This window comes from Eptesicus fuscus, chromosome 7 (genome assembly GCF_027574615.1).
Source record: "Eptesicus fuscus isolate TK198812 chromosome 7, DD_ASM_mEF_20220401, whole genome shotgun sequence".
Lineage (NCBI taxonomy): Eukaryota > Metazoa > Chordata > Mammalia > Chiroptera > Vespertilionidae > Eptesicus > Eptesicus fuscus.
Window position 1 is genome coordinate 104,420,062 of NC_072479.1, and position 27,208 is coordinate 104,447,269.

Below are 27,208 nucleotides of genomic sequence, written 5' to 3' on the forward strand. Positions count from 1 at the left end.
GCAGCAGAAGAGAGAGCCTTTTCACAGGAGTCACCCCATTGCTTCTGTCACCCCAGGGCCTGTGATACCCAAAACATTTCTGGAACTAATGTTCACTACTGTGCATGAACCCCTCAAAGAAATGGCCTTGCCAAGTCTCCCCAGACCATCCCCTCAAAATAAAGTCCAAACTCCTTAGCCCCACACGGAGCCCTTCCCTACATTCTGGCTCCCCTGGCACAACCTCCCAGCCCCCTGTCCTGTGTTCCGGATCTGGCCCTGCACCACCCCAGGGAGAATTCATGCACAGCTCTCTCCCCCGCCCTCAGCTGCTGGATTCTGCTTTGCCAGTTAGGGGCTCTGCTGGACTGGGGCCCTGAGGGACCACATGGATTCACTCCCAGGCCTTCCAGTTAGCAAACCGGTGAATGAACAGGAAGTACTTTTCCTTATTTGTCCTCGACTTGCCACTGTCAGAGACGCAAAGGATGCACTTTAGTGCCTTTATTACAGCATTTAGTACCTCAAACATCTCCTTCATGACATGGGGTTCCAGATCAGCGGTTCCCAGCGTGGGGCACAAGCCCCCTGGGAGGCAATTTGCTTTTTAAGGGGGGCAACTCAAGAATGAGTTATTAACAGTGAATTATTTTGTGTGTTTCTTATGGTTCTAGGAGCCTCATATACAGAACATAAATATACATTGTGACACATTTATGCATTTCAGTTCTCTATTACAGCAGTCGCCAACAGGTGGTCCGTGAAGTCCAAAAGGTTGGCGACTGCTACTCTATTATGTTTTGAAACTTTACTTGCTATTTTTTCATATCACTTCATATTATTATTTTTAAGTATATATTTATTGATTTCAGAGAGGCAGGGAGAGGGAGAGATAGAAATATCAATGATGAGAGAGAATCATTGATTGGCTGCTTCCTTCACGCCCCCCACTGGGGATCAAGCCCACAACCAGGCATGTGCCCTTGACTGGAATCCAACCTGGGACCCTTCAGTCCGCAGGCTGACGCTCTATCCACTGAGCCACACCGGCCAGGGGCATATTATTATTTTTAACAATTTCTTAGTGATTTCTTCCTCAGTATGTCACCTGTCCTTTCGTTCTTTTATTTTTCTCTTTCATGGATGCCATGTTCTATGGAAGCCTGTTTAGACCAAGTTAAGGGCCCTTCAGGCTTCCTCCACGTGCATAGGAGTCACTTTTTGAATAATAAGAATTCTTTGTCACAGGAGGCATCAGGACTTGAGAGATGCTTAGGTGGGGCGTGGCCAAAAGGAGGTTGGGAACCCCCTGCTCTAGATCCTTCTCAGGCTCAAGTCATTCCAAGTCTGTAACCCTTCCCCTGGGGGAGGAGTCCTCCAAGCCCTCATTGTGTACCTTCCTCCGTTCAGCCCCACAACCAGTATTAAGGCTGGTTCTGGCCTGACTGCCCAGGGCCCAGGCCGCGGCGGGAACGCGGTGCAGCCCCGGTGGACCTTAAACAAAAGTCACCCCACACTCAGCCCTAAGGTGCAGGCCCATGAGGTCCAGGGGTTGCCCACATCCCGGCGGCTGCTTCCCCAGCTGCCGCTCCACGTCCCCCGCGGGGTCGGCGGCCATGGGCACAGCCCAGGGACCGGGGTCCCATCACCCACGGGCCAAGCAGAGCCTTCACTCCTGCGACGCGGCCTGGACGGAGCCCGGAATTTTGGAGGCCGTTGGCAATCCCGGCTCTCCAGCCGCCCGGCTCACAGCCTCCCCGCGACGAGCGCAGTTTCCTCCCGCACGCGGCGCCCCGAGCGTGGGCGCAGCACGGGACAGGCCGGCGAAGTGTCCTGGGGGCGCCGGTGCTGGCCTGGCCCGGAGCCGGGGCGGGCGGGACCAGGAGGTGGGCAAGGGCGGGGCCGCGGACCGGGGCGGGGCCTATCCGGGAGGCGGGGCCTATCCGGGAGGCGTGGTCTGTCCCGGAGGCGGGGCCAATCCTGGAGGCGGGGCGGGACCTGAACCGGCGTCGGTGCTCTTGGGAGCGACCTCAAGGCGTGAAGTGACAGCCGCCGCGCGATCAAGGGCCGCGACTATGGGTGAAGACACCCTGTCCAGGGACCCTTAGACCCGAGGGGATGGGAGGCCTCTCGCGCGCTGCCACCCGCCCACCCTCTCACAGGGAGCGCGGAGGGCGGGAGGGGAGGGTTCGCCGGCCTCCCTCGCGGCGCTTCTCCGAGCCGGGCCGGCAGCGGTGGTTGGAGGGAGGACCCGGGCGTCCCAGTGAGAGAAGTTAAGCTCCCGGGAGTTTAGGGGCGTGCAGGACCCCAACCCCGTGGGAAGGGCCGCAGGGTAAAGGGGCCGCTCCGGGCGGTGGAGCCGGCCGCGTCGGGCGGGCTGAGAGCGGGGTCCTGCGCTGAACCCTGGCTCCAGCTCTCCCTGCCTGTGACCTTGGGCTTGTACTGCAGCTCCCAGGCCTCAGTTTCCCGGTCTGCGGAGGCAGCGATCTTAATATGAAGAACCAGCCTTAATATTTGTGTGGCTGAACGGAGGAATGTATAACTTACTGTGAAGATGTGGGAGACGGGCCACTTCATCTTACCTGAGCTCAGTAACGACTCAGAAAATGTTGCCCATTATTATTATTATTATTATTATTATTATTATTACTGTTTACTCCAGTTTCCAGAAAAGGACACCGAGGCTGGGTGTTCATAACTTTGCCCAAGGTTGCACAGGCAGCAAGTGGCAGAGCCCAGAGCTAGCCAACCCCCAGACTATTCTAGAAAGTTCTGTGGTGAAGCCCTTCCAAGGGTTTCCTCACTCAGTGACCCAGTTTATCTTCCCTGCCTCTGGGGATCCCCACGCCCCTCCGGGTGCCCACCTCGGGGTCTCTCCCTGTAACTGCAGGGGGGCGGGGGGGGGGGCAGCACAGGAAACCTGGGTATCACATGGGGGTGAGGGGCCGGGCCCAGACCAAGGGGCAGAAGTGGGGCTCCCGGACTGAGCTGATGGCTCCTTCAGGTCTGTTCTCCGAGCTGAAGATGGCTGTGCCCTGGGGCCACATCGCCGCCAAAGCCTGGGGCTCCCAGAAGGGCTCCCCGGTTCTCTGCCTGCACGGCTGGCTGGACAATGCCAACTCCTTCGACAGACTCATCCCTCTCCTCCCAAGAGGTGGGCTGGGCGGGAGGAAGGCCAGGGCGGGGGCAGCGCTGCGGGGGGTGAGCAGGCAGAGGCCCAGTCAGACTCCTCTCCCCCTCTTCCCTCCCTCTCAGACTTTTACTACGTGGCCATGGACTTCGGGGGCCACGGGCTCTCATCCCATTACAGCCCAGGGCTTCCCTATCACTATCAAAACTTCGTGGGTGAGATCCGCAGAGTCTCGGCAGGTGAGTAAGGGGCAGAGTGTGTGTTGGGGAGCGGGGCACCCCTCTCACTGTGGCAGTGAGTGTGGTAGAAGGAAGCAAGGCTGGCCTGGGGTGACCTGCGTCAGGCCCCAGCTCTGCCGGGATCCATGGGTGACAGGGAAGCGGTCGGCCAGCAGGAGGGCGCACTTCCCCCCGCGGGGTCCCTCCCTGCAGTGCAGCCGGCCCTCAGCCTGGGCTCCTGAGGGGGCGCCCCAGGTGCTGGGACAGAGGTGGGGAAGGCTGGGCCCCCAGACCCGGCTCTGTGCTTTCAGCCTTGAAATGGGATCGCTTTTCCATCATGGGCCACAGTTTTGGTGAGTACACTCGCCTGGACCTGCTGGGCTCCTGCGAGGGAGGGGGAGGAGTTGGTACTCAGGGCCCTTTGCCCTGCACTTCTGGGAACTTCAAGGGAAATGAAGGGGTTCATTCGACATTGACCTTTGGACACTGTGGCCTTTGCGCTCAGGTAACTCCCTTGAGGCACATATGGCCCCGTAGGTAGTTGTCTCCCAATTTTAAAATATGTTCTTATTGATGTCAGAGAGGGAGAGGGAGAGATAGAAACGTCAATGACAGAGAATCATTGATCGGCAGCCTCCTCCACGCCCCCCACTGGGGATCGAACCCAGGCATGTGCCCAGACTGGGAATCGAACCGTGACCTCCTGGTTCATAGGTCAACACCCAACCACTGAGCCCTGCCGGCTGGGCAGGTGTCTCCCAATTGGATGAGGGAATATGGCCCCTGAGTGGTCAGGTCTGATGAAGGGGCCACGTGGTCCCAGGGAGGGAGCCCCAGGTTTGACAGCAAACACGGAGCCGCCTCACTGGAGGGAGGAGCTGGAGGAAGGTCTGCGGGTGTGATTGCTGGGCAGCACAGCCCACTGCTGTTCTGTCTCCTAGGTGGCACTGTGGGCGGAATGGTGAGTAGAAGGCTTTGCCGTGATCACCTACGACACCTTGGGTGCTCCTCCAAGTGGGGTGGGAGAGCAGGAGGCGGAAGAATTACCTGGCACCGGAAGGGCCCCTTGGGGTCACCAGTTTTGGATCAGCGTTTTGTTATATCAGCTGGCTTTGTAGATCCCAGCAGTAATCACTGGGGCAAACAGGAATCCAGGACACAGCCACCCCCGGGGGTCAGAGCTGGGTGCTGGGTGAAGGGCACGGACGGGGTGAGCAGGGGAGAAGGTGCCCTGAGGGATAGGACTTGGTCTGGCCTCTCGGTCAGCAGCCTTGCCCCAGCCTGAGAGATGTTTCTGGAAACACCAGGGAAAGGATGAGTCCCTCTCTCTTCTCTTCTTCATTCCTCCCTTTTTGTGTCGCATCGTAGTTTGCCTGTATGTTCCCCGAGATGGTGGATAAACTTATCTTGCTGGACTCATCCCCTTTTGCACTGGACTCTAATGTAAGAATGGGGCTGGCACGGGGGGACCCAGGTCCCAGGTAGGGCCCTGGGCACTGTCTCCTTAGGTGGGTAGCAGGGAGGTGGGGGGGAGTGACAGGGTAGACAAGAGGAGTCCGCCTCTCTCTCTCTCTCTCTCTCTCACACACACACACACACACACTCACACACACACACACACACACAGAACGGAGCTATGCGGCTACATTGCTTGGGGTGGGAGGGGAAGGAACACGGTGGCCTTTGTTGTTAGTTTGGAAGCCCTGTGTGGCCGGGGATCTGGACAGTGCCCGCTCAGCACACCACGGGGTGGGACAGAGCAGGAGCGGTGGGTGCGGAAGCTCTGGACACACCGGCTGGCCAGCCCGCCGCGCTCACACTCAGCCAAATGCCCGTGTGCCCTGCACACAGGACGCAGCAGCCCTGGGTGTGGACTGAGGGGAAAGTGCTGACCCCTCCCCCACCGCCACCAGGACAGCAGCCAGTGCTGTCCCTCACCTGAGCCCTGGCCCTGCCCTATGCCTGCTGTGTGACCCTGGGCAGTCCCTTCCCCTCTCTGGGCCTCAGTTTCCTCACCTGTTCACAATGAGGAGGTTGGGCCCTGGCCAGTGTGACCCGGTGGCTGGAGCATCAGTCCGTACACAGAGGTGGAGGGCATCATGGTCAGGGGACTCGGAGCCCTGGGGGCGCCCTCAGCTCTGACACTGCTCTGCTCCGAGGGCTCGGCTCTTCGGCTGTGGCACAACTCCTTCGTCAGCTTCAGTGTTCTTGTCCGTTAAGTGACCCTGAACCCCCTAAGGGCAGGAACCATGGTGTCTTTGCTGTCGCCACACGCCAATCCCGGCACAGCACGTGCTCAGTGAAGGTTCGCGGCCTAACCCGGGGGTATCCTGAGGGTCCCACCATTTGGTGACAGCAGGCGTTAACCAGGTGAAATCTGGTTGAAGCATCATTCCCGCCACCAGGTGGTTCCTGACTTCCGGCCCTTTGCCAGAGATGTTCCCTCCATTGTCCCAGCTGCCCCTCCAGCTGTCATCCGAGCTGAGCCCCCCGCAGTCCCCACCACAGGCCGCTGGGCCAGTGTGGCCAGGCAGGCAGCCTGCTCTGGGTCAAGGGCTCACTGGCAGGCCCGATCCTGCGCAAACCCGCACTGGGTCAGAAGGCATCCCCAGGGGCTGCTGAGGGCAGAGCCTGGGCTGGGGGAGGGGGGCCCTTCGTCTGCATGGGGGCGCTGCCTGAGAACCACGGATGTTTAGGAACTGGAGAACCTGCTGACCTACAAGCGGAAGGGGCTGGAACACACGCTGCTGCTGGAGCAGGCCGCCAAGGGGCCCTCACGCGTGCTCAGCCCGGAGGAGATGCTGCAGAGGTGGGTGCCGTGGGGGCCATGGGGGAGACGGGCTGGGGGAGACGGTGGGAGGACATGGAGGGAGCCAATCACGCGGCCAGAGGAAGGAACTTCGGTGGCAAGTCCACACCAAGCCTGCGTCTCTCTGTGCCCACCGGGGCCTCAGGCTCCTGGCACCATTGCCACTGCATCTGCCTCTCATCCTCCCTGTGCAGCGACGCCCCGCTCTCCCCCTGCGCCCTCCCCAGACCTGCCGGGCACCTGGCTCACTGGCCTCCTCCTCTGGGCCTCAGCCAGATGGCACTGCCTCTGGCAGCCTGTCCTGACCCCTGCGCCTGCACGGCTGGCACATCTGTGCCTCCAGCACCTGTCCGTGCCTGGGCGGCAGGGCTCCGTGAATATTTGGTGTCTGAGGAATGGGAACACCCCACCCCCACGGATGTGAACTTGCCCTCCACCCGCCTGCGGCCTTGCGGGGTGGCCTCCCTTTCCCTGCCCTCTCTCCTTCCCATCAGCCCCTCCTGACCCGAGGCATCCAGCACCCTCTGTCCCCCCAGGTTCCTGAAAAACAGACATGTGGGCGAGGAGTGCGGGAAGCTGCTGCTGCAGCGGGGAGCCACCCAGGTGCCCACAGGTAAGGCGCTCCCCGCCCAGGGCGCTCATGGGCACTGCTCTTGGCGAGGAGCCATATAACTAAGCCTGTCTTGGGCCAGGCGTGACCCTGTGTGCTTTGCGAGTAGGATCTCAGTTAATCCTCCACTGCCCTCTGCTCAGCCTGTTTGGAGCAGGAGAAACTGAGGCAGGGGAAGGCCCAGGGACTTGTGCCGTGAGACAGTGCTGCACGCCCCGAGGCCGCTCCTTGGGGGCGGGGGCAGGCGTCTCGGGACCAAACGCTGTGGTTGCCTGTGCCAGCTGTGACTCCGGCTTATCAAGTACCCGAGGGGTCAAGAATCCAAAGCTGTGGGCGCTGGGCAAGTTGGGGAGTTCATCAGCTGCTGGCAGAGAGCAGATGGGGGCGGTGGGGCTGTGAACTGGCCCAGCCCGCTGTTCTCATGGGAGGAACGCGGGCCTAGTCTGGCCAGCATTTTCAGTTGCTCAAGAGAAGCCAGAGGCCTGTTCCCTCCTATTGATTTCCAGAAATGGCAGAAACCAGGTCAAACGGACTGGCCAGGACCCGGCACTGTTTCCCTCGCTGCCAGTCTGGCCTGTCGTGGGGGGTGACCAGTTGCCATTTGAGCCTCTGCCTGGCCCTCCCTCAGATCCTCATGGAAAGGGGAGCCGAGGGCAGAGGGCCTGGGCCGGGCTCCCCAATGTGCCCACAGATGCAAGGCCCGGGGGGCCCTGGAGCAGAAGTGGGCTAATCGGGACGCAGGGAGCCGATTAGGCCAGGCCAGGGTCACGTGCAGTGATGAGCACAGACGCTGACCAGGGTGACTTGGGGGTGGGGTGGGGAGGAGAGGAGGAGGGGGAGTGGCAGTTGCTGGATTGGGGTGTTGGGACCAGCCCCTCTGCAGTGGCCGTGGCCCTTTGGGCCCTGGGTTAACCTAAAAGAAGACCAAGTGGGTTCCCAGATGCCACGGGCACGGGGTGGTGACATTGAGGGAGCTACCCCCCCAGTCCAGAGACCCTGAGAGCCCCCATCCGTCCTGGAGCAGGGCAGGAGACTGGGTGTTCGCTGCCTAGGGCTGCCTTTACCAATTCCACAGACTGGGCAGCTTACCTCTCAGTTCTGGAGGCCAGAGACCCAAGGTCAAGTGCTGGCAGGGCTGTGACAGACTCTGTGGATGCCTCTCTCCTAGCTGTCTGGTGGCCCTTGGCTGTGCGCACTCCCCCTCAGTGAGGCCCGAGCTAGCGGGATGCAGAAGGAGGTGGCCGCGGGGAGGCGCAGGGGGTGGGGAGCTTGCAGTGTGACCTGCAGGCAGAGGGGCTGGGCTGGCCTCCTGGAGAAGGTGACTTCTGAGCAGAGCAGAGCGGTGCAGGTGAGGGCGTGCTCACAGGACATCCGGGAGGGAGGTGGCCCCTGAGGAGAGATGCCGCACAGGCCTGTGGGAGAACCAGGGGGCTGTGAGCAGAGGGGAGGGCGGGTCCCTGGCTACCCTTTTTTTGTTTTTTTTTTAATTTCTTTATTGATTAAGGTGTCACATATTTGTCCTCATCCCCCCATTCCCATCCCACACCCCTCCCCACGGATGCCCCAACCCCCTGTTGAACTTAACCATTGGATAGGCTCATATGCATGCACACAAGTCCTTTGGTTGATCTCTCCCCCCTCCCCCCACCCTCCCCTATCCTCCCTCTGAGGCCCGATAGTCCAATCGATGCCTCCTTGTTTCTGGTTCTGTTCTTGTTCATCAGTCTATGTTGTTCATCATTTCCCCTAGATGAGCGAGATCATGTGTCACTCGAGATATACTTATCAGAACTGAATGTGAGATGAGCAATAATAGTTATGCTGACAGGCAAATGAATCAGTCTGTAGTGAGTTTCTTTCTGGACCAACAGTTCTTTTGAGACCCAATTTCAATGTCCACCAGTTCCTTATGTGTACATGTCAGCACTGACCCCTCAGCTCTGGATGGTGGACAAATGGTGGTAACGGAGGTCCGACTCCCTCTGGTTTGGTCTCGGCCGGACCCAGGAGCACGGCTTCACCCGGACTCAGGGGCACGTGGCCTCACCCAGACCCAGGGGGCGCGTGGCCTCACCCAGGCCCGGGACCCAGCCTCACCCAGACCAAGGGGCACGTGGCCTCACCCGGGCCCAGGGACCCAGCCTCACCCGGGTCCAGGGGCACGTGGCCTCACCCGGACCCAGGGGCGCGTGGCCTCTCCCAGACCCAGGGGCGCGTGGCCTCACCCGGACCTGGGACCCAGCTTCACCTGGATCCAGGGACACATGGCCTCACCTGGACCCGGGGACGCGTGGCCTCTCCTAGACCCAGGGGCGCGAGGCCTCACCCGGACCTAGGTGCACGAGGCCTCACCCGGATCCAGGGACACATGGCCTCACCCAGACGCGGGGCGTGTGGCCTCTCCCAGACCCAGGGGCGCGTGGCCTTACCCAGGCCCGGGACCCAGCCTCACCCAGACCAAGGGGCGCATGGCCTCACCCGGGCCCAGGGACCCAGCCTCACCCGGGTCCAGGGGCACGTGGCCTCACCCGGACCCAGGGGCGCGTGGCCTCTCCCAGACCCAGGGGCGCGTGGCCTCACCCGGACCTGGGACCTAGCTTCACCTGGATCCAGGGACACATGGCCTCACCTGGACCCGGGGGCGCGTGGCCTCTCCCAGACCCAGGGGCGCGAGGCCTCACCCGGACCTAGGTGCACGAGGCCTCACCCGGATCCAGGGACACATGGCCTCACCCAGACGCGGGGCGCGTGGCCTCTCCCAGACCCAGGGGCGCGTGGCCTCACCCGGAGCTAGGTGCGCGAGGCCTCACCTGGACCCAGGGGCGCGAGGCCTCCCCGGATCCAGGGACACATGGCCTCACCCAGACGCAGGGCGCGTGGCCTCTCCCAGACCCAGGGGCGCGTGGCCTCACCCGGACCCGGGACCCAGCCTCACCCAGATCCCTGGCTACCCTTTTATTTGCATCCTGCCTCTGATGGCCTAGGCCCGTGGTCAGCAAACTGCGGCCCTTTGAGTGTGGCTCTTCCACAAAATACCAAGGCTTGGGCGAGTCTATTTTGAAGAAGTGGCGTTAGAAGAAGTTTAAGTTTAAAAAATGTGGCTCTCAAAAGAAATTTCAATTGTTGACGAATGAGTTTGCCGACCACTGGCCTAGGCCTGTGGGAACAGCTGGAGGTATTGGCGTGAACGGGAGAACCCAGCTCTGGTTCCCTAATGACTGCAGCGTCCGCCCTCAGGCTGCGTGGCCCTGGGGTTGCGGGCAGGATTGGTTTCGCTTGTGTAGTTTGAACCCCAAAATTTGGCCTGGAGGGGATTTTGAACAGGTTGTTCATATATAAAACTGAAAGGTTGTGGTAAAAATGGAATTTCCAGTTTCTGTTGAAAAATGTGAAGACCTGGCGCCATTCTGCGTTTCCCACGAGCAGCAGCTGCTGGCACAGCCCGCCGCCATGTGAGTGGCACTGTGGCCGGAGTCTGGGATGGTGGCCTCGGCAGGCCTGGCAGAGGAAGGGGAGGGAGCGGGTGGAAGGTTATCTGAGGTTTATTCTCTTACCTTTGAACTTGGGCCTCCTTAGTAGTCAGAAGCCTCTGCCTGGGCCTGCTGGCTGGGGGTGGGGGGGCGACACTCCTGGGCCCTGGTCCTCTCCGATCCCAGCAGCCACGCTGCCTCCTGCCCAGTCCAGGGCTGCAGCAGGGACCTCAGGACCCCGGGCCCCTTCACTTGCAGATGAGGAAACTGAGGCCAGAGAGGGCGGGCCCAGGGCCTTCCTTCCCATCTCAGATGCCCACACGAGGCTGTCGCCTGTCCTCGGACCAACTGGCTAGAACTGGCGTTCCCACACCATCAGGTTCAGTAATTTCCTCGAATGGCTCAGAGCTCAGGAAAACGTTTGCTCACCCTGGTTCACTGTGAAGGACACACGCAGGCCCAGTCACAGGGCAGCTGCGCAGGGCAGGGCTGGGGCTCGCAGGCCTGCCTCTCAGGTCAGGTGCTGTGCTCCAAGGGCCTGTATGGAGGTTTCATCCCACAGGCCTGGCTGATTAACTCCATCCCCAGCCCTCCCCACTCCCCGGAGCACGGCTTCATCTTTCAGGCGACCCCTCCCATCCTGTCTCTCAGGAAACTCCAAGGGCGGGGCTGTGTCGGGAACTGGGCCCAGAGACCACACATCAGGACAAAAGCTGCTCCTCGCACTTTTGTCAGAGTTAACAGTTTTGTTTTCCAAACCACCAAGGAAGTTCTACAACGTGGTGGGTATTGATGGACGGATGCACTGATGGGTGGATTGATTTTTTATTTTAAACATTAATTTTAGATCGAGGGGAAAGGAGACAAACATTGGTTTGTTGCTCCACTTATGCATTCATCGGTTGGTCCTTGTATGTGCCCCGCAAATGGCGAAACCAGACCACCTCTAACCAGCTGAGCTACCCTACCCGGCCCTCCCTGCAGCGATTTCTCCAGGGGACATTGCCAGGTGCGGCTAAGCCTGGCATCCGCCCTGCCTGGTGAGGCCGAGCTGTCCACCTGCGGGATTGCGGCCCAGAACCCAGGCTCGGCCTGGAACCGGGATCACTCGCCAACCTTTCGACCCCTCCAACCTTCCTTTTTGCTCGATTTCTCTTGGACGAGGGGCGGTGTGATTGTTCCCTGTGGGGTACTTCATGGTGTTTGAAGACCCGCAGGGTCACTTAACGTTCTCGGAGACTCTGAGGCCAGGAGGGAGTTGTTCCTACGTCCATCCTTCTGCGCTACCCCGAGGTGGCCGGGGAGGCACCGGGGTGGCCACATGGCTCGTGGCCCGGTGGTGGTGGACAAGCTCTGCCCCAGCTGAACCCCCAAGGGGAGTCGGGGATGGTCCCTGCCAGTCCAGGCTGAAGAAGTGAGACCTGGAGAGAGGGCAGGCTCCCAGGACAGCAGAGGCGAGGCCCCCCCCTGACCGGCACCGTCTGCTTCCCTCCCAGGCCTGGTGCTGAGGAGAGACCGGAGGATCGCCGTGGTGAGTGCCCTGCCTTTCCCTCCCCTCCCGCTCCGTCGGCCTCTCTGCGGGTGAGATACACATGGCACAGTATTACCACCGGCAGCCATTTGTACGGACACCACTCAGTGGCATAAAGTCAACTCATGATGCCAGGCAACCATCACACCCCAGCATTCCACATCTCCCCATATAAATCCTTCCCAGGAGCCACGCACTCCCCCCAGCACCGGGACCACGTTCTGTCAGTGGAGTCAGCGGGTGTGGCCGGTGTCTGGCTTATGTCACTGAGATCAGTCCTCCAGGGTCACCGTGTTGTATCCCGTGTCAGAATGCGCTCCTTTATGGCTGAGAATGCCCCCTGCATGGCCACTCCCCTCACCCGGGAGGCACACGGGCCTGCTGTGGAAGCACCAAGGTTAGCTCAGTCCGAGGAGCAGGAAATGGCTGGGAGGGTGCGGGCGGAGCAGGGCAGTGAGGGTGCGGGCTGTGGCCAGCGTGTTCATAGGAATCGTGTCTGCACCGCCACGAACACAGTGACTTAGTGGGTCCTGGCGGGAGCCTTCGTGCATTAACCCACCGAGTACACCCTGACCCCCTGTCGGGCCGCGCGCGGAGCTCGGACACAGGAGACCCGGTGCCCTCGGAGGGCTCAGACTGGAGCCCCACCCGACGGAAGTGTGATGGGAGCCTCCTAAGTCCGCCTCCCCGGCAGCCATGTTAAAAGAGTGCAGGAAACAGGTGAACTCACGTTGAACATTTTTAACTCGGTGTGTCCCAGGTGTCCCCTCAGCACGTAGTCCACGTGAAACATGAAGGCAGCCGACTCCTTTCCTATTGTCCTCCCAGTCCAGTGTGCGAGCCACACGGCAGCGCATCCCGTGTGGACCAGCTCCCCTCCCAGCACCACAGGCCCCGGCGGCGGGGGTGACTGGGCAGCACAGGCCTAGACATCGTCAGGGTCAGACGGTGGTCAGGGCTGAGTCGGAGGCCGGCAGGGACTGGGCATCAAGGTCCTCATTCTGCACTGGGTCTCAAGCCAACTTCTAGGCAACTGTCCGAGCAGGCAGGTGGGCTGCGCTCCAGAGCCCAGGGCCAGGCTGTCAGGGCAGCTCTGCGGGCAGCCTGTGGCCCGGAGAGGCAGAGGGAAGGGGCCACACTGAGACCTAACATCTAGGCCCAGAAGCAGGCAGACCTCTGCCTTGTCGCACGGCCACACCGGCTGGGAGTCTGGGAAACCGCCTGGACGGGCACCGGGAGCCCAGAAAGATTGAGGGGGAAGCGCCTGCGGCCTGTGCAGTGAGGCCTGTCGGGAAGGGCGTGTGGTTGGGCCCTGGGCTCCGTCCTGGGGAAGGTGGGTGAGGTGCCCACCAGGCTCCCCAGGGCCCTCAGGAGACAGGTCTCACACCCACAGCAGAGCCTGGTGCCTGGCCAGTGGGTCGGAGCGTGGTCCCAGGCACTGAAGGGTCACTGTTAGATTCCTGGTCAGGGCATATACCCAGGTTGCAGAATTGAACCCCGGTTGGGGTGCGTATGGGAGGCAACCCATTGGTGTTTCTCTCACACACTGATGTTTCTCTCTCAAATAAATAAAACATATTTTTAAAAATATACCTTTTTATTGATTTCAGAGAGGAAGGCAGAGGGAGAGATAGAAACATCAATGAGGAGAGAGCATCATTGATCAGCTGCCTCTTGCACACCTCATACTGGGGATCAAGCCAGCAACCCGGGCTTGTTCCCTTGACCAGAATCAAACCCGGGACCTTCAGTCCCTAGGCCAACACTCTGTCCACTGAGCCAAACTGGCTAGAGCAATTAAAAAAATATGTATTTTTTAATGACCGCCGGTGTGGCTCAATGGTTGAGCCCGGCCAGGAATCCAACGAGAAGGTCAGAGTTTGATTCCCTGTCAGGGCACATGCCTGAGGGAGGCAGCTGAGCAATGATCCTCTTTCATCATTGATGTTTCTCTCCCTTCCTCTCTGAAATCAATAAAAATATATGTTAAAGCAGAAAGCATATCCTCGGGTGAGGAGTAGAAATGACTCACGGTGGTTCCCGTCTCTGCAGCCAGAGCACACCTTCGATTTCATCAGCAAGGAGCTGTGTGTGCAGGCCATCAAGAAGCTGCAGGCCCACGTCCTGCTCGTCAAGTAAGTCTGAACCCAGCAGCCGCGCTGTGAGCACGGGAACCTGCAGGTCTCCCAGGAGTGAGGTCCCAGCCCCCCGACGGCCACAGGCTGGGGAGCCCTCGGCAGCTGGTGCCTGGCAGGAAGGCCTTCCAACAGGAGACTGTGGAGGGCACCCCAACCCTGTAGCCACCTGGGCCCCTCCCTTTCCCAGGCCTCTGCTGCCGCTCCTGCCTGCCTTTCTCCCCAACGCCCGCACCTCAGGGTCTCACAGCAGCGAACGTCCTTTAGTGTGGCCTAGATGCCACCCCCCACACACTGCAGTCCTGCACCGGCCACGCCCAAGGCAGGGTCTGTGACCCAGGGACACCTGTCTCTGGTGCCGAGCACAGGGTCTAGAAAGCACGCATCAGACACGCACTGCCACACCCTGCACACCCGCCAGGTGGCTCCTCTCACCTGAGCCAGTGTGGTCAGCTGGATGGCCAGAGCCCCAGCCCTCAGAGCGATGGGGCTGTCCAGTGGTGGGGTCACGGTGGCACAGTCTGGCGTCTCTCCAGCAGTTACCACAGGGCCCTCTGGCTGGGCAGTCCCACTCCAGGTGCAGGCCCCAGTGAGGCGCACACTGGTGCATGATGGTGCAGACTCATCACCACAAGGACCGCGGGCTGTTTCCGCCCTAAAAAGGAAGGAGGCACTGACAGGTGCCAGAGCACAGAGGGACCCTCAAAGCACTGGGACTGCCTCCCCTGCAAGCCCAGGGAGGGAACGGGCAGACCGTCACTAGCCCTGCAGTTGTGTGTGGGAGAGGACACAGGTGGGGTTTTTGAGGTGATGAAAATGCTCTAAAATTGACGACTGGTGGATGCACATCTGAAGATATTTAAAACCATGGGATTATGCACTTAAATTGGGTGAAATTAACTCAGTAAAGCTTTTTTTTTTCTTTTTTAAAGAAAGCCCGGCCAGCGTTGTTCAGTGGTTGAGCATCAACCCATGTTCCAATGTTTGCCAGTTTGATTCCCCGTCAGGGCACATGCCCAGGGATGGATCCCCAGTAGGGAGCATGCAGGAGGCAGCCAATTGATATTGCTCTCTCTCTCTCTAAAAAAAAAAAAAAAATACAACTTAAGTAAAAAAAGAATGAAAAAGTACGGACTCAAGCCCTTCACTGGCTCTACATTCACTGGCTGTGACCACAGGCAAACTGGGACTCAAGTGCGGCTGGGTACTGAGTGCCTGACTCTTGACTTAAACTTGAACTCAATGGGACCCAGCTGTGGACAAGGGGGAGGGTAGCCCAGGCCAGGGTGCAGGGCACTGCTGGAAGCGGACCTGAGATGAACCCTGGTTTCTTGCTTTCCAGAGCAACTGAAGGATTTTTTCACGTGAGGAGAGAGTATGAAGCTGACAACGGGCCCCTGCTTTTCATGACTGACACGCTGAAATCCGCCCTAGGAGAGGTAGGTGTGGGGTCAGGGTGGCTGGGGTAGGAGGAGGCATCATGCCCTCTGCGCTCCGCCATGCTACCTCTTCTTGTGATATCAGAGAGGAAAGGAGAGGGATGGAAGCTTCAATGATGAGAATCATTGACCGGCTGCTTCCTGCACACCCCCTACTGGGGATTGAGCCTGCAACCCTGCGGTGTGCCCTTGACCGGAATTGAACCTGGGACCATCAGTTCACAGGCCGATGCTCTAACCACTGAGATGAGCCAGCTAGGGCACGCCATCTTTCTTGCACTGGGGGCCCTGGTCTGGCTCAGCCCCAGGTCCACCAGGTGAGCTACCAGGCCTCACCCCAGCTGTGGTCACAGTAGAGCGGCACAGAATAGACTGTTACTGGCAGACTCTCCGATTTTATTGTCCTCAAACGCACCGGGCCAAGCCCGACCCAGCCAGCGGCCATGCCGGTTTCCTAGGGTCCCAAATGGGAACAGATGACCCGTCCCTCATTGGGTGCTGGCTGCACGTGGGGGTGGGCCCCCAAGCAGGAGGGCTGGGACTTGTGCTGTGACTGTCCCTGGGGAGCAGCTGGCAGGAAACGGTGGTCGTTCCCCCATGCACACCTGACCCCGGAAACGGGAAGCCTGTGGGTGGCTGGGGACCCATCATCAGCTCCCTCCCAGGCAGGAGCAGAGTGGGAAAAGCTGCTGGTTCTTCTCCCAGGCGGGCCTGAGAGCCAGCAGCACCGCCACTCGCTCCGCCCAGCCTCCTTCCCCCAGCTCCCAGCTCACAGGCCCGGCCCCCAGGGCTTGCACACTTCCCTCCCAGGAGGCCTTTCTCCTGGACTTAGAGCCGGGCCTGAATCACCCGGGGACGCTTTGAACCACCACAGGGAGGCCGCAGACCCCAGGAAAGCCCCAGCAGAGGGCCCTTGGAGCCACCACTCTGGCCCCCCCTCACCACCTGTCCCCCCCCCAGCGGTTCCAGTATGTGGAGGTTCCAGGCAACCACTACGTCCACATGAACCAACCCGACCACGTGGCCGGTGTCGTCGGCTCCTTCTTACAGAGCGGGACCAGGATCCCAGCCCGGCTGTAGCCCTGGGCCTGGGGCCACCGAGACCTTGTGCTCACCACTCTCCGCCGGACGCCCAGCTCCTGGGGCCCCAGCCAGGCCAGCACGATGGGGCCAGGCCTCACTGGTATTGGGCAGCATGAGCTGGCAGAGCAGAGGTGTGGGGTGAGATTTGTCTCCAACATTTGTGAGCTCAAAGGGGAGACCGTGTCTGGATTCGGGCTGTCTGTGTGTGGCTGGAAACCGGCAGTGAGCGGGGAGTGCGGGAAGGGCTGGATAGGCCGCCCGGCCTGGGGCCAGCAGCTCTCGCAGCCGTTCCAGTGCCTGCCGGGATGAATAAATTGTTCTTTTCTCTCTCGCTGCCTCTGAGGCTTTCACGGGTGCAGGGGCTTGGCCACTGAGGGGTAAGGAGAGAACATGGCGCACACTTAGCTTTTGGCGGAAGATCCAAACATCTGGGAGGAGACAGGAGCAGAAGGAACCACTTCCTGGGCCGGTGGCTCTTGAGAGCCAAGTCCTCATGCTGGGCAGGCTCCCAGCTCCGGGCTCGGGGCTGCTGAAGACCAGGACTGAGGGTGGCACTGTCCTTTGCCCGCCGCCTGTGGGCTGACTCTCAGAGCTGTCTGACGGGGCAGCTTCCGGGCCTGGGCAGTCTGGAAGCCTACAGGCCGTCGTGTCCTCGCCGGCCACCCCCACCACCCTGTCTGTGCGGCTCAGTAGGGACGGGGTTTGCGCTGGGCCCGCATCAGCTCAATCCTCTGCTTGTCCTCCTCGAACTTCTTGCGCAGCTGCGCTAGATCTGGGGTGCGAGGGGAAGGGGGAACGGCCACTATCAGACAATGTGCCCCCCATGAGCCCAACTGGCCACACACACACGCTCCACAGCAGCCTCTGCACCACCGCCAGCACCCGGGGCCCACCTCCTGCAGTCTGGCCCCAGCACAACTGCTCAGGGCTCTGGCTGTGGGTCCCACACCCCAGGTGCCTCCACAGCCCTAAGTAACCCAGAGGACCCCACAGCGACCTCTAGGGAGCAAAGTGGGACCAGCACACAGGTGCGGCCTGGCTGGGATCCCAAACCCAAAGCCTGTTGGGAAGCCTTTGGCCACAGGCCTTGCCTGGGCAGCTGGGGCTCAAGGCTAGTGGGGTGGCCGAGGGGCTGGGGGCGCGCCCTTACGCTCCATCTTGGTCTCGCGGTGCTGCCAGGCGTAGAAGTTGAGCAGCTCCTTGCGGGCGCGCTTCCGCTTCTCCCTCTCCAGCACCCGCAGGCTGGCTGCCTCCGTCCGGGGCAGCACGGGCCGCCGGCCACGGCGCGTCACCTTCACCCAGCCCTCGTCGTCCGGGACCCCTTCCTCCTCCTTGGCCTTAGCTTCCTCCTGCAAGGACATGACCCCGTGATGGCGCCGGGGACCCGCCTGCAGCCTCGGGAGCCTGTTGGGGAGAACCTGGGCACCCAAGGGCACCTGCTGCCCACTCCGCCCCCAGCAGTGTGGCTGCCTAAGTTGGGGGGGGGGGGGCAGACATGCCAATGCTGCTGCCTCCTCCAGCCTCCGACTGTCCTCTCTACAGACCTAGCGACTAGACGCCAGCAGCTCAGGTGACCGGGACTCAGCAGGGAAAGGGGCGTCTAGACTCCACATGGTGACCGGGTCAGCGGGCCCCCCACCCCCAGGAGCCACCCCGCACCCACGGCACCGCCTTCCCCAAGCGACTGTGAGGTGCAGCCCCTGTGAAGCCCACCTCGGCCATCTTCCTGTCGTACGCCTCCATGAACGTGTCCACTTCCACTCGCAGGGCCTCCGGGTCCAGCACCGAGTCTGTGTAGTCACTGATCCACTCTGAGGGCGGGAGCGAGGCACACAGCCCCCTCAGGCGCCCTGTGGGCCACCCCAGGAGCCGCCGGGCCAGCTGGCTCCTCGCACACAGGCCTCAGGGACGGAGACTGGCCAGGGTTCGCTAAGGAAGGTTCTGGTGGTTGCAAGCTGGGCGCCCCCTGTGCCCACCCAGTGCCAGGCTCAGGCCTCCCACACGCTGCTCTCAGGGCAAGTGAACACAGCGACACTGCGTCACAAGGACCCCCCCACCCACCCAGGGCCCTGGAAGGAGGTACCACCCCCCCCCCCGGAAGCACCTACTGTGAATGCCACTCTTCACGGGGTGACTCTCTGTCGAGACCAGCAAAGGGCCCTTCAGGGCTAAGGCAGCCGACACCCCATTCGGCTTCTGGAACACCACGTAGGCCACCTGGAAGCCCTGGAGGGAGGGAGATGTCACAGCGCTGGGCCTTCCCGTTCTCCCAGCCACTCACGCCCGGCACGTGGGATGTCCCTGCCCTCAGCCTGACTTGTCACTGGACCAGCGGAGATGTGCAGGGCTGTCCCTGACCTGAAGATAACCAGGAGGTTGTCCTAATCCACAGGCGGGATGGCTGTGTGCCAGTTACCCACTGTGCCCCTAGTTACCCACCTCAGCACCTACTTACCCACTGTGCCCCTAGTTACCCACTGTGTAACCCCTAGTTACCCACCTCAGCCCCTAGTTACCCACTGTGCCCCTAGTTACCCACCTCAGCCCCTCGTTACCCACCTCAGCCCCTAGTTACCCACTGTGTAACCCCTAGTTACCCGCCTGTGCCCTAGTTACCCGCTTGTGCCCCTAGTTACCCACCTGTGCCCCTAGTTATCCACTGTGCACCTAGTTACCCACCTGAGCCCCTAGTTACCCACCTGTGCCCTTAGTTACCCACCTCAGCCCCTAGTTACCCACCTGTGCCCCTAGTTACCCACCTGTGCCCCTAGTAAACCACTGTGTAACCCCTAGTTACCCACCTGAGCCCCTAGTTACCCACCTGTGCCCCTAGTAAACCACTGTGTAACCCGTAGTTACCCGCCTGAGCCCCTAGTTACCTACCTCAGCCCCAGTTACCCAATGTGCTCCTAGTTACCCACCTTTGCCCCTAGTTACCAACCTGTGCCCCTAGTTACCCACCTCAGCCCCTAGTTACCCACCTGTGCCCCTAGTTACCCACCTGTGCCCCTAGTAAACCACTGTGTAACCCCTAGTTACCCGCCTGAGCCCCTAGTTACCCACCTCAGCCCCTAGTTACCCACTGTGCCCCTAGTTACCCACTGTGCCCCTAGTTACCCACCTGTGCCCCTAGTAAACCACTGTGTAACCCCTAGTTACCTGCCTGAGCCCCTAGTTACCCACCTCAGCCCCTAGTTACCCACTGTGCCCCTAGTTACCCACTGTGCCCCTAGTTACCCACCTGTGCCCCTAGTAAACCACTGTGTAACCCCTAGTTACCCACCTGAGCCCCTAGTTACCCACCTGTGCCCCTAGTTACCCACCTGTGCCCCTAGTTACCCACCTGTGCCTCTAGTAAACCACTGTGTAACCCCTAGTTACCCGCCTGAGCCCCTAGTTACCCACTTGTGCCCCTAGTTACCCACCTGAGCCCCTAGTTACCCACATGTGTCCCTAGTTACGCACCATGCCCCTAGTAATCCACCGTGCCCCCGGTTACCCACCTGAGCTCCCAGGAACCCACCGTGCCCCCAGTTACCCTCTGTGCCCCCAGTTACCCTCTGTGCCCTAGTTACCCACTGTGCCCATTCCAATCAGGCCGTTCTTCCGTTATGGGAGAGACTCGGGGAACAGAGTACTGACCCCGGACCAGGAATGGACGGACACACAGGGCGCGTATTAGTTCCAATTCCACTGCAGCAGGGGCGTGGGCCCCAGGCCACAGGGAAATGACAGTGGGCTCAGGGAGGCCCTCAGGCCGGGCGCAGACATGCACCCTGAGCTTTCAGGACCCTGGAAAGAGGCAGCAGGAAGCTAAAGGAAGTGGCAAGTCTGGGGTACGGAGTGCAGCGGTGTACCCGCCAGCCCTCCTGGACCACATGTCTGGCTGAGAGCCCTAGGGCAGGCCCTGAAAGTCCCACTGCCACCCAGCATCACCGTCCCCTCAGGGGACACTGTCCCTTCCCCCCATGCTGCAGACCCGGGAATGGAGGCTCACCGGAACAGGCTTGGGGTGAAAGAACTTGGACTGTGGCTCCTTGGGGCTCTCGGTGAGCTCGGGCTTCCCCTGCAATTCCACGGACTGGACGGGGCCACAGGGGGAGAGGAGGCGGGCCAGGCACTCCTGAGGCGGAGGGAGCACAGTGTGAGGGCTGCAGGCCCTTCCAGGAGCCTCCTCCCCGCTGGAGATCCGGGGTCCCACGTCTGTGCCCCAGCCGGGACACGCAGGGAGGGCCTGGGCAAGCCACGGCCTCAGCATGGAGGTTAAAATCCTGTTCCAATACGCCAGGGCCTCACATACCTGTACCCTTTACCGGAAAGAGCAACCCTCTCCTCTCCACCTGTTCTGCAAGTGTTCACTTCACTTCCTGCGAGGAGTCCTACCTGCCAGGTGAGACCCCCCCTGCTCTGCGCCTTCACAATCTCTCCTATGGCCCTACCTCTGTACTTGGAGGGTTATCTGGATAATCGCTCATATTCCCGCACCTTTTAGCTCTCTCAAAATCAGGGACTGTTCTCAGTACCTCCCACCACCTTCTTCGGAGCACGGGGTGGGGTGGGGGACAGCTGCAGCCCTGCACGCAGCAGCTCCCGGGGCGGGGGAGACAGTGAACAAGCAGAAACCGAGGCTGCAGCCCAAAGGAGAGAAACGGGAGGCAGCACAGGGTGGCGGTGGCAGAGGCCGTGGGAACCGTCCTGAAGGCTTCTCTGCGGAAGGGAAGGACACAAAGCGGCGGCAGCAGTCAGGGCTCAGCTGCTGGGGAACTCGGAGAAGGGCCACAGCCAGTGCAGAAACCCTGGGGTGTACAGAGCTTGCGTCCTCGGCGGCACAGAAAGCGAGAGCTGACATACCGTCTGCGCCAGCAGGACACGTGGGGCCACGGGGCCAATGGTAACAAGTTTGGGTTTTACTTTAGGCCTAACTTTAGCCACTGGAGAGATTTGGGGGGCGGCGGATATTGAGGGGGTGGGGAGACGACTAAAGGTAAGAGTGTGAAGCAAAGTCTGATTTAAGTCTGACTTTAGCCCCTTAGCCCGGTCGGTTTGGCTCAGTTGGTCGGGCTTCCTCCCTTACACCAGGAGGTTTCGGGTCCGACTCCTGGTGAAGGGCACATGCGGGGGTTGCGGGCTGCAGGCTGATCCCCAGTAGGGAGCGTGCAAGAAACAGCACATGAATGTTTCTCTCTTTCCCTTCCCCTCTCTCTACAAACCAATAAAAATATCTTAAAAACAAAGACAAAAACAGACATAGATGCAGAGGACAGACTGGTGGCTGCCGAAAGGGAGGGGTCTGGGGCACAGACGGCCCAGGAGAGAGCTGACGGGCGACTAGGAACCGCAGAGGGAAGAGGCTAGACGTGCTCCCCGAGAGGGAAGGTGTGGGACACGCCCGAGGGGGAGCGGGGACAGAGGCGGGTTCACCCAGGGAGGCGCCGGCCACAGCGGCTCGTCCCAGGAGTCTGTGCGAGGAGCCACGTGGGCCTCACGACCCGCCGGGCACCGCCGACCCCGCGCCGCGTCTGGGCGAAGCCTGGCTGTCCCCGGCCCCCACTGTCCCGCGGCCCCCGGCCCGTCCCGCCGCCCCTCACTGTCCCGCTGCCCCCGGCCCGTCCCGCCGCCCCTCACTGTCCCGCGGCCCCCGGCCCGTCCCGCCGCCCCTCACCTGTCCCGCCGCCCCCGGCCTGTCCCGCGGCCCCCCGGCCCGTCCCGCCGCCCCTCACTGTCCCGCTGCCCCCGGCCCGTCCCGCCGCCCCTCACCTGTCCCGCCGCCCCCGGCCTGTCCCGCGGCCCCCCGGCCCGTCCCGCCGCCCCTCACTGTCCCGCTGCCCCCGGCCCGTCCCGCCGCCCCTCACCTGTCCCGCCGCCCCCGGCCTGTCCCGCGGCCCCGCACCTGTCCCGCGGCCTCTTACCTGCCCCGCGGCCCCTCACTGTCCCGCGGCCCCTCACCTGTCCCGCGGCCCCGCACCTGTCCCGCGGCCTCTTACCTGTCCCGCGGCCCCTCACCTGTCCCGCGGCCCCTCACCTGTCCCGCGGCCCCTCACCTGTCCCGCGGCCCCTCACCTGTCCCGCGGCCCCTCACTGTCCCGCGGCTTCTTACCTGTCCCGCGGCCCCTCACCTGTCCCGCGGCCCCTCACTGTCCCGCGGCTTCTTACCTGTCCCGCGGCCCCGCACCTGTCCCGCGGCCCCTCACCTGTCCCGCCACCCCCGGCCCGTCCCGCCGCCCCTCACCTGTCCCGCCGCCCCGTCCCGTCCCGCCGCCCCTCACCTGTCCCGCCGCCCCCGGCCTGTCCCGCGGCCCCTCACTGTCCCGCCGCCCCCGGCCTGTCCCGCGGCCCCTCACCTGTCCCGCCGCCCCCGGCCTGTCCCGCGGCCCCTCACAGTCCCGCGGCCCCTCACTGTCCCGCGGCCCCTCACTGTCCCGCGGCCCCGCACCTGTCCCGCGGCCCCTCACTGTCCCGCGGCCCCTCACCTGAATAGCCCAGGGGCGTCGGAATCCCCTCTTCAGCGTCCCGCGCCCCAAGCTTCCTCTGGCGCGCCACCATCTTGCCGGCCGGAAACCGCGCAGGGCGCTGGGAGTTGTAGTTGGGAGCTGGGAGCTGCGTGTTTCCATGACAACGGCGCCGCGTGGGGTTCCCACGCTTCTTGGGCCACTTGCTTCCTTGCGCAGAATGAAGTCAGTAAATAAGATAAATGTGCGAGTAAATGAGGGCGTGGACGGGTCGTTCAACCGGGATGTGATCTCCCTTTCCTCAATGATGTTTTTCTCTCTCCCTTCCTCTCTGAAATCAATAAAAAATATTTTTTAAAGCCGTTTTCAATTTCTTTTTTAAATATCCTTTCTTTTTTTTATAATATATTTTATTGATTTTGTACAGAGAGGAAGAGAGAGGGATAGAGAGTTAGAAACATCGATGAGAGAGAAACATCGATCAGCTGCCTCCTGCACACCCCCTACTGGGGATGTGCCCTCAACCAAGGTACATGCCCTTGGCCGGAATCGAACCTGGAACCCTTGAGTCCGCAGACCGACGCTCTATCCACTGAGCCAAACCGGTTTCGGCAAAGCCGTTTTCAATTTTGATGAAGAATTTTTTGTGGATACCCAATTGTCTTTGAAATATTTTATTTTTATTTTTATTTTAAGGAATATGAACATTTTCAATTTTTAAAAAATTGATTTTGGAGAAGAGAGAGAAATTTCGATATGAGAGAGAAACATCAATCTGTTGCCTTCCGCATGCGCCCCAACCAGGGATTGATCTCCCAACCTGGGTATGTGTCTCCATTGGGAATCAAACCAGCAACTTTTCGAGTGACACTCATCCAACTGAATCACACCAGCCCGGGCTGAACCATTTATCGAAAAGATGATTCTTTCCCCCACTGAACTGTCTTGGCACGCTTGTTGAAAATTAATGACCAGATAGATGAGGCATTATTTCCGGACTCTCCATTCTATCCCATTGATCTATCTATATACTTTTTTAAATTTTAAAATTGACTTTTTAGAGGAAGCGAGAGAAACATCGATTTGTTGTTCCACCTATCCGTGCACTCATTGCTGATTCCTGTATGTGCCCTGACCGGGATTAAGCCCGAAACCTTGGCAGATCCGGGTGACACTCGGACCAACGGAGCCCCCTGGCCAGGGCTGACCTATATCTCCATCCTTACCCAACACCACACTGTCTGCATCACTGGGGCTTTGTGGTTTCAGGTTTGAACTCAGAAGTGTGAGTCCTTCAACTCTCTTCAAGACTGTTTTGGTTACTAGGTTTCTTTCAACAATAGTTTGCAGTTTTCAAAATATAAGTTTTGCATTTATTTTGCTAAAACCCTTTTAAAAAATATTTTTATTGATTTCAGAGAGGAAGGGAGAAGGGGGGAGAGAGAGATAGAAACATCAATGATGAGAGAGAATCACTGATCTGTTGCCTCCGGCATGTCCCCTGCTGGGAATCAAGCACAAACCCGGACATGTGCCCTCCACCTGAATGGAACCCGGAACCCTTCAGTCTGCACGCCAAAGCTCTATCCACGCAGCCAAACTGGCTAGGGCTATTTTGCTAAATTTATGTGTAAGTATTTTATTCTTTTTGACACTATGCTAAGTGGATTTTTTTTAATTTTAGAGGCTGTTTATTAAGCTGGGCACAGTGAAACCAGGAAGGGTTGGGGAAGTGAGCCTAGGCTGGGCTGCTTTGGCTAAGAAGTCAGAGAAAAGGGGCCTTGGGCACAGGTTCAGGGGGTGGAATCGTTTTCTTAGTTTGGTTTTTAGATTGTTCATTGCAATTATTATGAATTGATTTTGTGCCCTGTAACCTTGCTGCTTATTTGGTTCTAGTAATCTCTGGGAGGATTTCTTAGCATTTTCTGTATACAGACCATGTCATTACAAATAGATATTTACTTCTTTCTTTCCAATCTGGATGCTTTTCCTTTCACCCAAATTGTCCTGGCTAGAACCTCTTACACAATCTGTAATAATAAAAGCATAATATGCTAATTAGACCGGACGTCCTTCCAGATGACCTTCCGGACAAATCCAGGGATGCAAGGGAAGCCCAGTCCCAGGTGCGAGAGGGAAGTCAGTGCAGGCAGCGGGGGAAGGAAGGCCTACTCTTGCACGAATTTCGAATTTCCTGCATCGGGCCTCTAGTGTTAAATAGAAGTGATAAAAGCGGACATCTTTGTCTCTGATCTTAGGAGGGAAACTTTTCCATCTTTAACCCAGGGATTCATTCCATGGTGACCAAAGAACACACTATAAGTTCAGTTCTTTTACATTTGTTGAGATTTGTTGTATGGCCCAGGACATGATCTATCTTTATGTATGTTCCATGGGCATTTGAAAAGAATGTGTAGCCCTGACTGGTTTGGCTCAGTGGATAGAGGGTCGGCCTGCAGACTGAAGGGTCCCAGGTTCGATTCTGGTCAAGGGCATGTATCTTGGTTGCGGGCACATCCCCAGTAGGGGGTGTGCAGGAGGTAGCTGATCAATGTTTCTCTCTCATTGATGTTTCTAACTCTCTATCCCTCTCCCTTCCCCTCTGTAAAAAATCAATAAAATATATTTTTAAAAATAAAAATATACTGAAAAAAAATTTTAAAGCTATTTTCATCTACCATTTATTTTATGCCAGACATCGAGCCAGGCCCCCTCCTGGCATTTTCTCATTGATTCAATGATTCAATACAAGATTCCAGATGCATTCGGACACAGCAAGTTTACTCAGTAGCCATGTTTCTCTCACTTCATCTTCACACACCTAACAATTCCTGAGGAGGAAGGAATGCTATGCCCCACCATAAAGGAGGACCCGGTGCTGGGTCCAGAGTGGCCCGGCGAGGCCCAGCCAGGCTCGGGTCTGACGCTGCCACTTCTCATTGCACACCTGATTCCAGAACATTCTTGGGAAGGATTTGGTGGCTGGTCAGTAAATATATGCACTGAATGTCAGTCCAGGTGAGACACGCAGCACCGCGCAGCCTCCCTGTGGGCTGGAGAACACTGACCCCTCCTGTGGGCCCTGGAGGAGATGGGGGGAGGCACGGGGCGCAGAGATGCCAGAAAACCAAATGCGGGCGCCACCGCAGCTGCTGGGGGCTCCTGCCTCCAACACCCCCTTGCTGAGAGCCAGCTCTGCGCAGGCGCAGTCAGAGAGGTGGACACTGAGGCAGAGAGAGGACACGTGGCCGGGACTCAGGCTAAGGGGGCAGTCAGCGGTGCTGACAGACGAATGGCAAACAGCCTCAGACAAACAGAACACCTGCCCACTGGGGTGGGTGGAGAGCAAACCGGGTGCCGGGTCAGGGACTCGGGTGCACCTCCAGATGGTCAGGAAGCGGCTTCGTATACTTTCCAGGAAATGCTTTATACTCCGACCCTACGGACAAGGAAGCGCCTGGGACTGCAGGGCGGACAGAGGAGAGACGTCCTTTAGAACTGTTGACCCTGAAGTGGTCCTGACCCAGAAACGTTCGGAAACCTCCACCGAAGTGTCTGTGCATTTCTCTCCATTTTCTCACCCAACGGGAAGGGGCGGGGGGGGGGTGTCCTGTCCCTTTCTCTTTCATTCAAACCAGTAGCAGCCTCAGGGCAGAGGGCAGCGCGCCCTGGAAGATGCTCTGGCGGCGCGGGCCGGGCTCCGGGCTGCAGCCAGGCGAGGCGCCGACAGGGGGCGCTCCCGTCTCCCCGGGGCCGCCTGCGCCCCAGGTCCCGCGGCCCGGTTGGGGCGGCGCTGCCCGCTGGCCATCCCGTGCGCCCCTCGCCGCGTCCGTCCCTTTTGCCCGCATTCACTTTACTCTCCGCAGCGCCGCTCCACCCTCGAGCTCGGGGTCTGCGGAGGGCGGGCCTCCCTCCCACGCCCCAAAGCCTCCCACAGACCCGCCCGCCGCGCTCCCGCGGGGAAGCTCTTCCGCTAAAACAAGTCGCACGTGCCTCGCCCAGGATGGAGACGCCCCCCCGCAGGGGTTCAGAAGGAGGGACCGGGGTTGGGGCGCAGTGAGGACGCCACTCACACACATTGGGGCGCAGTGAGGACTCCTACAAAACACACACACACACACACACACACACACACACACACACACACACGAGGCCGCCTACAAACACACGTGAGGCCGAAACCAGTTTGGCTCAGTGGATAGAGCGTCCGCCTGGGACTGGGACTGAAGGGCCCCAGGTTCAATTCCGATCAAGGGCATGTACCTCGGTTGTGGACACATCCCAGTAGGGGGTGTGCAGGAGGCGGCTGATTGATGTTTCTCTCTCATTGATGTTTCTAACTCTCTATCCCTCTC

The 27,208-nt window shown here is 59.9% G+C and overlaps 2 protein-coding genes across 2 annotated transcripts; one reads left to right on the top strand and one right to left on the bottom strand.

Moving 5' to 3' along the window:
- Positions 1–2,000: 2,000 nt before the first annotated feature.
- LOC129149866 (serine hydrolase-like protein) lies at positions 2,001–16,403 on the top strand. Its single transcript, XM_054719594.1, has 12 exons — positions 2,001–2,058; positions 2,984–3,133; positions 3,235–3,348; positions 3,639–3,680; positions 4,269–4,288; positions 4,696–4,770; positions 6,024–6,136; positions 6,673–6,749; positions 11,713–11,747; positions 13,800–13,882; positions 15,225–15,321; positions 16,282–16,403. Exons 1-12 carry the CDS (start codon positions 2,055–2,057, stop codon positions 16,399–16,401), a joined length of 930 nt encoding a protein of 309 aa, XP_054575569.1. The 5' UTR covers positions 2,001–2,054; the 3' UTR covers positions 16,402–16,403.
- A 292-nt stretch (positions 16,404–16,695) lies between these two features.
- On the bottom strand, positions 16,696–23,015 carry LOC129149738 (ribosomal RNA-processing protein 7 homolog A-like). Its single transcript, XM_054718649.1, has 6 exons — positions 22,875–23,015; positions 20,402–20,527; positions 18,513–18,630; positions 18,118–18,215; positions 17,555–17,753; positions 16,696–17,176 (listed from the first exon to the last, which is right to left on the bottom strand). The coding sequence occupies exons 1-6, from the start codon at positions 23,013–23,015 to the stop codon at positions 17,091–17,093; spliced, it is 768 nt and encodes a 255-aa protein (XP_054574624.1). The 3' UTR covers positions 16,696–17,090.
- Between the last annotated feature and the right edge of the window lie 4,193 nt (positions 23,016–27,208).